Source organism: Abramis brama (genome assembly GCF_963993115.1).
Source record: "Abramis brama genome assembly, chromosome: 3".
Taxonomy (NCBI): domain Eukaryota; kingdom Metazoa; phylum Chordata; class Actinopteri; order Cypriniformes; family Leuciscidae; genus Abramis; species Abramis brama.
In genome coordinates this window covers 13758032-13771444 of record NC_139965.1, presented here as the reverse complement: position 1 = coordinate 13771444, position 13413 = coordinate 13758032, and the positions used below count along the sequence as shown (strand labels likewise).

Below are 13413 nucleotides of genomic sequence, written 5' to 3'. Positions count from 1 at the left end.
TGCTTCCACAATAATAGCCGTGGGATAACGCCCACACATAACACACACGTCTGACTGACTTGCGCTTTATCACCATCATTAGTGCGACAAGAGGCATCCCAGAACCCCTTTACATAAACACATGCGTGGGAGATGCACACACACACGCACACACACACACACACACACTCAGAGCCTCCTCGTCTGCATTTGTTCCTTGTTTTGTTCAATAAATCGCTCTTCTGGCCTTTACACGTCATTCTTTTTATCAGTTCTTCTCTCTTGAATCTTTGTGACATGCAGCTGCTACTGTCAAATGTTTCACTCTCATCGTGGAGAAATACACACACTGATGTGAATAAAATACACACAGTCATTAAGAACAAAAGACTGCGATGTTTCTCCATGACTTCTGCCCTTCGTTTCTTTCTGTTCCTGTTTTATGAGACTTGGAGAATGGTGTTCCTCCGCCTCTCCATCCTCCATTTCTCCTCATCCCGCCATCACTGCCGATCATAGTCTCAATTACTCATCCTGTCTCTATTCTTTCTTTCTCCCTCTCTAGTCCTCGTGTTTCCATCAGCCTCTCTCATCCCATTTTTACCTCTTTATATCTCTCTCTCTCTCTCTGTGCTCCATTTATCTTTAAAGGATTGCCAAAGGTTCAGCTTTGCTACTTACAAGTATTGTTCTTGTTTGCCTTTTGTTTCTCCTCTTTTCTTTTTCTCTGCTCCAAGACCTTTCAGTACCTCACCTTTACATTCACATTCCCTCTCTCTCTCTCTCTCTCTCTCTCTCCACTCTTTCTTTTCTGTTGTCCACTCACACATTTGGTCTTTCCATCACCTCCTATCATCTCTATTCTCAATCACATCAGCAACAGCTTGTCACAGAGCATCAGTGTCTCTCTCTCTCTCTCTCTCCATCTTACAGACTGTCTCAGAATATCTAGATGTTTTAGGGTTACAGTTAACCTTGACCATCTTTCGATGAGGCTGAGAGCACGGGATGAAAGTGTGAAGGTCTCTTTTTTTTCACACCCTCCGTCAGTCATTGGTAGGAATGTTATTTTGCTGCCCAGGGTTATTTATTTCAGAAACAGAAAAAATTGTTCAAAAAGTCAAATAAATGAATGAATCATAAGACACTAAATATTATTCACATGAAGGACAGAGGTGTGTCTGACCTCCATTTCATTTTCTCTCAGTCTCTCTCTCACTCCATCCTTCAGTAAATAAGATCTGGCACTCTCACTTACATCAGGTCATTATTTCTCTCTCTCTCATTTAAGATGGCCAGACCTTATTACCAAGGACAAGCTGTCCTGTCCTGTCTTTGGCCCACATGTAACCAGCCATCGTCCTCTCTTAGCTCACTTCAGCCCACATGCATCTCACACAGCATCACCTGTAGCCCACTCCACATCAGGACCGGCCATCGCTGGCCCACTTACTGCAGGTCCACAATATCATTCCTCAAAATCCTGTCAGCGTTCTGGAGGAAGTGAAATGAGTCCTGGATTGAGCGAGTTTGTGTGTGTGTGAGTGATGGATGCAGTTAAAGGCGTTTTAGGAAGTTAAATGACCTCCTCTGGGACCGGAAATTAGGCCTCATTAGAGCAGCACCATGATGCAGAGTGACATTTCTACGTGTTAATCCACATTAGATCAAATATATGTGTGTCAGTGGGAACTATTACTACAGTATCAGATCTGTGTCTGAGAGTCTGTTCACGACAGCATACACGTACTGTTTTTGTTAGCATACAGGTTGTATGCACAGTGAACACTGGGTACATTTTCTGTATGCATATAATACTCAGATGACAATTTGCCAAAATGTGCTTTATACAACCAGAGCACAACGCCTTACAGGTGCTGTATGTACCTTTTTCACTCTACTAAAGCATAAAAATACCATAATCTGTTTGCATATATTGAGGAAACATGCTAAGTCCACATACTCGTTTCACTGAAAAACTCTTCTACAGCCAGTTATTTTACTTTGAAATTGCGTTTCCAGGCTGGAATGTTTGTTTTTGCTTTGGTCTGTGTCCATTGCGCTCGTTCTTGTTGCGTGTGCTCAAACTGGCAACCCGTGTGAGCGCCGTCCAGTCTGAGGAGCAGGAGGCGGGAGAAACGACGATGTCCGATATTTTTAATTCGACTGCAGTACCTATTTCGACCACTAGTTGTCATTCTTACATACTGCACCTTTAAGCTTGTAAATAGAGCTTGCTATGCCGACATCACAAGTACAGCAGTTATCTCAAATATCACATTAGATTACCAAATAAAGCTTTGGCGGGACAAAAATTCATTTTACGGGAAAAAGCCCTGCTATTGTTAACATCTGTCTTGTAAGACTGCCACATTTTTACTCAAACTTGGATTGAGAATATAATTTTAAATTCAAAATAACTACTTACTTCTACTAGGTTATATGCACAATATCTCTGGATATATTTGTGGAAGTATCAGTTCAGACAGACTGCAAAAAAATCTTAAATAGTTTAGTTTCCCTTTAAAATGAGAGAAACGCACTTGAGAAGCAACACTGCATAAGATATTAAGACTTGTGTTCAGAGAATGTACGTATCTTTAATACAAATGTATTTTGTCTGCACTGACAGATTTTGTTACTAGTTTTAAGTAAAAAACAGGTTTAAAACAAGTGAAAAAATCTGCTATTGCAGTGAGACACAAATACACTTGTAAAAAAAAAGACAAAAATAGAAGTATATTCAGGATACAATCTATGAAAACAATGCTGAATATTTAATGCAGTGTTGCATTTCAAATATTTATCTCTTTTTAAAAATATATATTTCTGTGTATATTTTATTTATTTTTTTACTTGAGAAAATGTCATAAAAGACTAAATAAAAACATTAAGACATATATATATTTTTTTGAATGGTTGATTTATTGCTTTGTGTATGATATAAAAATAATAAAATCTCTTCTTTTCTTTCACAGCTACATCAGACGGGACGCGTCAGGGGCTGGAGAGCATGAGAGGAGGAGTTTGTGCTACACGGGGCATGAAGGTGGTGCTGAAAGTGGGACAGAGTGAGTAACACACACACACGCGCACACACACACACACACTCTCGGGAGCGTATCGGCAGACAAAGCCAGGGGGTTGTTCGCCTGAAACAGTTACGGATGCTGGATTTGCGTTTCTCTCAGTGGCACAGATGACCACGCTCGTGACCAATAGCTGTTGTTTACACACAAACACAAACTCTGTCGTACCCTTGTTAGTTTTTATTATTAAACTCAGGACAACAGCGGTAAGTGAATCCCAACAGACTGTGGACACAACTCCGTGAGCCGTAACTGTATACCACACACACACACACACTCGTGTCTGTTTAGTTTAGAGTGTGTTTATTGTTATTTATCAGTCATGCCTATCACACTACACTGTTCAATGAAAGAGGATTCAACATAGCTATGAAACATTTTATTGTTTTTCTTTTTTATTATTATTTATTTTTTCCTGTCTCCATCTATAAATAAAGCATTATTATTTTTTTCCCAGAAACATTTTTGACTTTCCATAAAAATCCCGTTCTGTTTCTCTTTTTCACTCTTGCTCTCTCACTGTAGTTGTTATCTGCTTCGTGGCTGAAAGGTCACGTCTGTTTTGTTTGTCATCTAAATAAAAGCCGCTTCGGTTGGAGATATCTGATGAGATGTGCCCGCACACACACAGACTGTCATGGCATTTTGACAAGTGTGACAGCTCACCATAAGCTCAGAGATGACTCTCTCTCTGTGTGTGTGTGTGTGTGTGTGTGTGTGTGTGTGTGTGAAATGTCTGTCTGCTGTCTAAAGTGTTTGTAACCTCAGTGGTAGCCCCTCAACAGCAACATTATGGTGTGAAACATCTTAAAGCGACCACACTCTGCACTTTTATTATTTTTTATCTTCCCTAAAGTTTGTAATTTAAATTTACAGGACCTTCTGGACCCTCTCTGTGACCTTTAGAAATACTTATGCAAATAGCCGTCTTGATGATTGGTAAACATCTTTGCATATGAATTAATGTAAACTTGCTCAGTACTGAATAGAGTTGATATATACACCACCGGTCAAAAGTTTGGAATAATTTAGATTTTTTTTTTTTTTTATGTTTTTGAAAGAAGTCTCTTATGCTCACCAAGGCTGCATTTATTTGATCAAAAATACAGTAAAAAGAGTAATACTGTGAAATGTTACTACAATTTCTGAATCATTATTATTACTAAACTCTTTCTCAATGGTTTGTCCATAGGTCAGTATGGTCTGCCGGCCAAATCTCCCAAGCCTGACCCCGCGGGCCGAATCAACAACCCAAATCCAGGTAAACACAGCTGCCTTCGGTATCATGAGGATACGGCTCATCCCAAACAGACACAACATTAATAAAAGAACAGAACTAACCAAAGGAACAAGGGAAGGAAGCGACAGATGGATAGAGAGAAACAGGCGTCTTGGCGCTCGGGTTCTTTTTGATATATTCCACCCTTCTGTTTGTTCTCTCCTCCTCACATTCCCTCATTTTCCCCCTGTTTTCCACTGTTCTGCTCTTCCACGGAGGCCTGAGCTGTAAACCGGAGGCAGAATGCGGTGGAGGTAATGGCCGCTCAGGGAAGGATAAAGGATGAGAGGAGGAGAGAGAGCGATCGTTTCGGAGACGTATTAATGCCATTAGTTTAGCGGCCCGGGTTTAGTTGGTCCTGAGAGGAAGAAAGACACAGAAAATGGGAGGGTGAGGAGGATGATTAGTGTATGATGATAGAATGAGAAAATTACTCACGCTCTTTGTTTGCACTCGTATGACATTTGGGAGCACAAGAATGGTGACTCGTGTCTTATTCTGTTTTTTCGTTTCGATATACACACAAAATTACAGTGTGTCTCATCTATCTATCTATCTATCTATCTATCTGTCGTTCTGTCATTCTATCTATCTATCTATCTATCTATCGTTCTGTCATTCTATCTATCTATCTATCTATCTATCTGTCGTTCTGTCATTCTATCTATCTATTTATCTATCTATTGTTCTATCATTCTATCTATCTGTCTATCTATCTATCGTTCTGTCATTCAATCTATCTATCTATCTATCTATCTATCTGTCGTTCTGTCATTCTATCTATCTATCTATCGTTCTATCTATCTGTCGTTCTGTCATTCTATCTATCTATCTATCGTTCTATCGATAGTTCTATCGTTCTGTCATTCTATCTATCTATCTATCTGTCTATCTATCTATCGTTCTGTCATTCAATCTATCTATCTATCTATCTATCTATCTATCTATCTATCTATCTATCTATCTATCTGTCGTTCTGTCATTCTATCTATCTATCTATCGTTCTATCGATCGTTCTATCGTTCTGTCATTCTATCTATCTATCATCAGTTGGAGTGGTGGAGTGTATAGGTGGGTTTGGGGGCTGCAGGTCATTACGAGCACAAATAACACGGACAGTCATAAAGACATGGAGCGAAGGTGGAGGTGGAGGAAAGGAGTGAGGGATGGAGAGAGAAAATGAGAGAATTGTGTCAAGAATAATGATGGGCCAATTGAGAGCGCCTGCAGACAGATCCCTGTATTTCCGACCATTCCCTCGCTCGGCAGGGGCTCTCATTGTCTCCCGTAGAGATCACAACTGCACACACACATATACACGCACTGAAACATCAGCCATGTCCAGCTAACTTAGCACAATGGACATTTGTTCCATGTCTTGTATTTAAAAGTGTGTGTGTAATCAAACCGGTTGTACCTTTCCAATCTGTGTTTCCCATTGCCCGTGAGCTTTAGTGAGCCTTCGTAAAGGAACGGTTCACCCCCAAAATAACAATTCTTTATTATGTGAAACACAAAATGTTAATTTTTTTTTATGAATCTTCAAACTGCCAATTACTAAACATACATACACTAAAAGTATACAATGACTACGGGCTGTCAAAAATAACATGAAAATAGTCCATACAACTCCTATATTTCTTGTCTTTTGAAGCCATACAAATGATTTGTGTGAACACCACAATTTCAATTCATTTCAAAACTTTTCACAATACACTACATATTGTTTCAAAGCAGCATTCCGGAAAAAGCATGTTTCAAATGTTGCAATCAAGAAGCCAGAAGTATTTATTCTAAGAAAATTAATTTAATTTGCCATTTCAAGCTAATTTGTTGTCACCAAATTGCAACCAAACATGATGTGGCGATGGAGGGCAAGATTTTCATTCCAAAAATCCCTTAAATTAAAGCTCAAAGCTATCATATGTCTTCAGAAGACTTTGAATATACCTCCCAAGTCATATGTTTACATTCATTTAGCGTCATTTAGCGTGTCAAAACAACAGCTTGGACTTACAAAAGAAAGAAACTCCTACAGGTTTTTTTTAAAGAACTGTCTCTTTAATATCCTATAGGCCTAGTTTCACAGATAGGGCATAGACTAAGCCAGGACTAGGCCACTTAAGTAGTTTTTATAAATGTTCCTTAAAAAACATTCCTGATGTGCACCTTGAGACAAAACAAAAGCTCTGGCATATTTTAAGATATGTCAGTGCAAGTTGCTTTCAGTTAAAACAGCTCAAACATGCATTTTAGTCTGGACTAGGCTTTCGCCTTGTCTGTGAAACCAAGCAATAAAGTCTTTATATAGTAAGCCAGTTGACCTTTGAGAATGACCATGTGGTGGTTATCTAGCACATCTCTATTGTGAGGTTTTGTACTCGCTCAGGTTCTTCATCTTAAAGAGCCCAATCAAGCCACAGCGTTTAGATTGGCTTTCATTTCCCCTGCGAAATGCCTCCCACACGCCATAATCCCGTTATGTAAAGATAAATGACTAATATAGCCTCATAGATCCCACATCTATTAAAATGCTCTCTCAGCTGTTGTTCATAGAAGAGGCTAAATACTCGATGTGTAAAGCTGCAGCACATAAAGCACAGCTCATGTTTCCATGTGTAGAAAAAAAAGGTTATTTACAGTATTATGTTTTTTAAGAGAACATTTAGAGCTGCTGCTCCCTGGTGTGTCCTCTGAGTGTTTAACAGCTTTTAGGGCAAAAAATCTGTAACGATAAACAACTTTCGGCAGCAAAAAAAACTTTGCTGTATTAAGAATAATTCATGGTGAAGCCTCGTCTGCAAGTACTGTAAAGGCCTATTCACACAGAGGAAATATTCAGCATGGATATTCACTAAAAAAAAACAACAACTTTGAATTAAAAAAGGGAGCACTTCTATGAAACTATTCATACTGGAGACAAAACTTTGCCTGATTATGGGAAGTTTTTCCAGTTTACTCTCCATTTGAATAGACCTTTTGTCTGCCATTTGTGTCACTTCTGCATTTCGTACTTGATGTGAACAGGACTTAATGCTGTATCCAAATACACATTTTTTCAACTCAACGGTCTGATGATTGTGGTTCACGTCTCCACTGCCAGACCACAGCGGCTGACCACCGGTTTACATGTGCCAAAACGCGCATGTTTGCGGAAACCCAATCCACCTTGACTCACTGTGATCTGAGTCACTGGTCAGCGAGTTCATAGAAAAGTCCAGTACTTTACAACATCCTTTATTACAACAACTTTATTCCGATTTCTGACAGTTCGAGTGAACACGGAGGGCTCTAATTGGTTCAGTCTGATCTGTTAAGGACATGAACAAGCCAATCAAGGGGTTAGATGACTGGTCCCGTTTAATTTGTTCCATTTGATTGGTTAAAGTCATTAACTAGCCCATCAGATGGCGAGGAAGAGAGAGATAGGCGATGCCAGAGGGCAGGATGTGGCTGCGCTAATGAACCCGCTACATCAGACTAATACTCATGTAAGTGTCAGAGGGCACTTCTCTGAGTCCACACTCCAATACGGGAACAAGTTAAAGGTGGTCATCTCACTAATGGGTGTCATCACCAAATGCGATCCAGAAAGTTTCCCTGACAAAAAGCACTGAACTTCAGAAAACTCTGCTTAGCCAAGGGCCGTCAATTTACAGGACTTGTGTGAAGTTTGTTCAAGGAAGCAACATGTGACTTCCATCATTTTGCTGGAAGTTGCATGAAAATAGGTTATTTTTGTGCCCTTTTTATTATGATATTCAGAGCATAAATGTTGTTTTGTCACTTAAATGTGGTGTGACAGATTGCTGCATTGCTGGAACTAATTCAGCGTCCATAGCTTGTTAGTTAGCTAAAAAAATGCTTATCAATAAAATCATTAATATTAAATATATGCATTTTATTTTTACTTATTTTTACCTGTTAGCAATGTACACTACCGTTGAATAGAAACCATATAAGTAAAAAAATAAATAAAATTCTTTGATAAATAAAAAGTTCAGAAAAGTTCAAAAGAACAGCATTTAGTTGAAATAGAAATCTTTTGTAACAGCATAAAGGTCTTTACTGTCACTTTTGATCAATTTAATGCGTCCTTGTTGAGTGAAAGTATTAATTTGGATGATAGTCTGTTAGAATAAATCTCTAACCTCTATTCAAAAATGCTTTAAGCAAAAGAGTTTTTATGACAGCCACCATTTAAATTATTATATCTAAATCATTTATTACTGAGTCATAATGATTCAAAATGATGGAGCAGGTTGCATATATATGGAGTCTCTCTATGGGCCCTATAATACACCCAGTGCAAAAATGGCACCTGGCACGACGTAAGTGTTTTTTGCTAGTTTCAGCCTGACGCAGTTATCATTTTCATGTCCTGCACCACGTTATTTGAATAGCAAATGCATTTGTGCGTCCATGGGCGTGCTGGTCTGAAAACAAGGTGTGTTCTGGCGCGTTGATATTTTGAGGCAACAGAAATAGACTGCGCCATTGACCAATAAAAACCTGGTCTAAAGTCAATGGTGCAAAAATGTTTTTGTTATTTAAAGAGCGCGTTAGTAATATGCGCCTGTAGGCGGATCCACAACGCGCGTACACTTTGTCCCGTAGATGGTCTGCTCACGCGCTTTCACCTCGAGCGCGAGCAGATCCGTTTCCTCGCTAGAGAAGCGTTCAGTCTTTCTGCTGCAAATTCCACCATGTAAATAGCGAATCTGCCATAGCACGAGCGCAACTGGCTTTTAAAGGGAATAGGAGATGAGACTCTGATTGGTTTATTGCATGTAAAGCCCAAAACACACCAAATGCTCATTAAGAGAATAGGGACAACCGTTTTAGACCATGCACTGGGCGCGCCGACCATTTTTCCCATCATTAAACTAGCAAAAGTGGATTCGGACTCGCCCTGAGTGCACTTAGACCATGCGCTTAAATCGTTAAAATAGGGCCCTATATATCTGGAATTGATCAAATTCTTCACTTTGTTTTGCAGGTGCTGGAAACAACACACATCCCAGAATTCCTCCCAGAAGTCCCGGTGGAGAAAACGGCCCCCTCCCTCCCTCCAACATCGCTGTTATCGCAGGTGCGGCCGGCGGTTCGGCTTTCCTCCTGCTCGTGACCGCCGTGATCTGCGTGGTGTGCTACCGGCGCCGACATGCCAAGCATTCAGAATCGCACCACCCTCCCCTCTCCCTGTCCTCCCTGACCTCGCCCAAGCGGGGCTGCGGTGGGGGCGTAGGAGGCGGCAACAACAACGGCTCCGAGCCTAGCGACATCATCATCCCGCTGCGGACTTCTGACTCCGCCTACTGCCCGCACTACGAGAAAGTGAGCGGGGACTACGGCCATCCGGTCTACATCGTACAGGAGATGCCTCCTCAGAGTCCTGCCAACATCTACTATAAAGTATGAGAACCGGAGACGACCTTACCGACAACATCCGCCAAGACCACACCCACCTTAAACGACTACCTAAACCACGCCCCACAAGCCCCGCCCCCCAGAGTCTGCATCCCCGTAGATCCTTTTACCTTCACACGCATTTCTCCGACACACTAACCATTCCTGGTGGAGTGTGTCTGCGTGTGTGTTATCATTCCTCGTCACTCCCCCCAACTTCGGCCTTTTGTTGAGAGAGAGAGGATGTCCTGTTGTGAGGGCCTCCCTCTCTCTAACGTCCCACATGGGGAAAAGTTCTTAAAGCTAGAGAAAACCTCCTGGAGTGATTCAGCCCAACTGAAAAAACATAGACTCCTTTTGTGGGAGGCGTTCTGGAGCACAAGCATCAAAACTTTTCCTGATGTACTTGCAAAAAACAGACTATAAAAACAGAAAAAAGAAAAAAAGGAAAACTTGTCCAAACCTACAAAGACAACACGTGAACTCTGACTTCGAATGCTACATCTACTCACAAATAGCAATCTAGTTTGTATTAAACTCCTTCGTGATGGGGGAGGGGCCATTAATTCAGCCAATCGTCACACAGGGCTGCAGTCACGTGATCTAGGACCCATGTGTTTGATTGGTGGAGTTGTAGTGGCGTGGAGAATCTTGTATATTTTAATAACGTGTGTATTTTGTGAGTGTGTAGGATAAATATTCCAACACTGCAGTCGCACACGTTGCGACCGGCGGGCTTCAATACAACTCGCAAGTGTTTTTGTGCGTGGATGAGTGTGTGATTGAGTACAGTGTTAGCGTGAGCAAGGGCGCGTGTGTTTGTTAGACTGTTTCAAAACCAAAACACAAAAATATGAGCGAACATCAAAAAAGTTTTTTTATCGCTTTCAACACATAGATTATAATTATATATGAATACTCCGTAAAATAATTTTTAGATTTTTTTTTTTTCATGTAAAGTTACAGTTTGCTAGGCCTAATTTTTGTTTTCCTATTTTTTTTTTTATGACATGCTGACCTTGTTTCTTTCCCTTTTTGAGTTGTAAATTAATTTAATGCTTTTCATTGTGTTGCAGACACCAAGTTTGTTTGGTTCCCCCTCGTTTTCCTCTTTCCCAGGAGTCTCCTCCGTTCTACACATATATTTTTATAGCTCCTTGTACTCTGATGTAGTTTTGAAGCTAGACCTCGTTTGTGAATGTGTTGAGGTAGAACAATCCGAGAACGCTTTTTTATTATTATTTTTAAAGACGCTTGGAAATAAGGGAAAAAACCCAGAGAGGAGGCAAGAAATGGAAGGGGGGTGAAATAAAAAGAAAAGAATGCGAACACCGCCTGTTGGGAAAGCAAACGCACGAGCGAGGAAACTTCTAGAACGACTGTGAAACTATGGAAGAATCACATTAAAAGAAAAAAATAGGGGAGGTGGAGGTGGAGGAAGAGAAGAAAAGTTGAAAGATGCTTAAAGGAGGAAAGAGAGAGAGAGAGAGGTTTTTATTAAACTCGTCTGAAACTGTGGAAGAGGCAGATCTGGGCGCAGTGGTCTTCTGAGGTACAAAGAGACAGATGAGGGGAAGAAAGGAACTCATTCTCTCAGATGGACAACAGGATAGATGGACACACAGAATTACTCTTTTACAGACACACAGTGCTCTTTTTTGTTCACATGAAGTGAAGTGGAAATATTTCTAGACTCGTTTCAAATTCTTGAGTATCTGCGGGCTCGTCTCAATTTAATGTAGACGTGTTCGGACACACACACACACACACACACACTCGGAGATCGGCTCAATGGCCATGGCACACAGAAAAGCTCTTGTAAAGAGATTTTCATCACACACACACACACACACACACACACACACATGCACACCTCCAAATCTCAATCAAAAGCCATTCTGATTGGGCGTATATGCTGGTTACCCCAACAAACGTCGTGATTAGCATTGTTCGTTCGCATTCTCTTTCTCTCCTCTCTTTGCCTTTCTCTCTCTCTCTCTCTCACACACACACACACACACACACACACACACACACAATCATTGCAGCTTTGTAACTAGCTGTGTGTTTATCTCAGTTAGTGCCAATGAAATCTCTCTCTTAGGCCTGCAACATACTCTATGCAAGTATGTGAATGCAAATGCTCCTAGCACGTCGTTGCATCCCGCAATGTGCCAGAACTCAATTATTAAGTGATTTTAAATGTGCCAGAATTCAATTGCATTCTCAAAGTGGCCGCTATAGCAAGTATTAGCATAAACTGTCTTCTTCTACGGTCAGTTTTCTCTGTCACGGCAGATCAATAGTTTGGGAAACAATGGCTGCATCCAAAATTGCATACTTCCCTTCTATATAGTAGATGAAAAACAGTATGTGACCAAAGAAGTATGTCAGAATTCACTCGTAAAAGAGTAGGCAGAAAGTTCACGGATGACCTTCCGACTTCACTTTACTATCCCATGAGGCCACAGGAGAGGATTTATGAATGGCAGTGAAGCGAGTGAATATGTTTATGAAACACAACTTACGCTCTAGGTCACATGATAATCACAACATAGTGAATGTAGTACATCCGGATTACATTCATACTACACACTCTCATACCAGAACATACTTTTTTAGCGGCTGTGAAATAATTACTTATTCAAAATAAGTACCTATTCAAGAGAGTATTTCGGACGCAGCCAATCTCACTAGGCTAGTTATATCATATAGTATGTACTATTTCTTCTGAAATTCAAAATGGCATACTAATAAGCTACTATTATGAGTGCAGACTTTTTCTAGCTTTAGCTAATTAGCAGAGAAAAATGAGCTTTATGGAATGACATGCAGGGGGAAAAACTAAATATCTTATTAATATTATGACCACAATTTAATTAAAAATGATGCAAATTAATAAAACATGGCCTCAAAATGAATAAGTCATGGGAAGAAATTCTAAATTCACTGCCACTTGTTTTGCATGCAATGAGCAGGGCTCCATAGTAAGAGTAGTAAGCTAGTATGCTAGTCTGAAAACAGCTAAGCTTCGTTCACGTTTGTTCAATGTGTTGACCAGGCATTAGCATCCGTGTTCGCATACTTGCGTAGAATATGTTTCTGGCCTTAGGGAGTACAAATTGTGTTCTTTTTCACTGCCATTGTCACAGTGTGTTTTGTATGCGTGTAAAAGAATGTTATCGCTAAGAAATACACCGCACACACGCACATAATAACAAGCCATTCATACCCAAATATGTTAGGGGTCTTATTTTGCAGATGTGATTTGTGACGTTGGGACTTGAACAATCTGTTACTGTTTTCAATCTGCCTAGAAAGCTTCAATATTTGTCTCTCAAAAAGCATTTAGTTTTGTATCACTCTGGTGCATCAAGACTGTGAGAAAAAAAAAAAGACGACATTGTTTTCCTGTCACATTGATGTTTTCTTCTTACACGCAAATTTGGATTTTGTTACTTCAATATCAAGATGCCTAAAATGTGGAGGTGTTTCATTTGTTCGGCGCTGTTGTATTCGTGAGCTGTTTCATACATATTTAAGCGTTCGGTTTCTGTTCGAATTCTGTTGCATTTACTAAAACAATCAGCGTAAGCCATGTCTCTGCCCCTGTGCACATGGACTTGGATACGTGTGTGTGCGTGCAGGTGTGCGTAT

The 13413-nt window shown here is 40.3% G+C and overlaps 1 protein-coding gene across 1 annotated transcript in view; it reads left to right on the top strand.

The window, feature by feature from the left end:
• Positions 1 to 11193, top strand: part of efnb3b (ephrin-B3b) — an 80298-nt gene extending 69105 nt beyond the window's left edge. Inside the window, exons 3-5 of the mRNA XM_084107592.1 lie at positions 2958 to 3050; positions 4261 to 4329; positions 9347 to 11193. Of these exons, the coding sequence (XP_083963718.1) occupies positions 2958 to 3050; positions 4261 to 4329; positions 9347 to 9768 (584 nt within the window). The 3' untranslated portion in view covers positions 9769 to 11193. The remainder of the gene's footprint in view (positions 1 to 2957; positions 3051 to 4260; positions 4330 to 9346) is intronic.
• The last annotated feature ends 2220 nt before the right edge of the window (positions 11194 to 13413 follow it).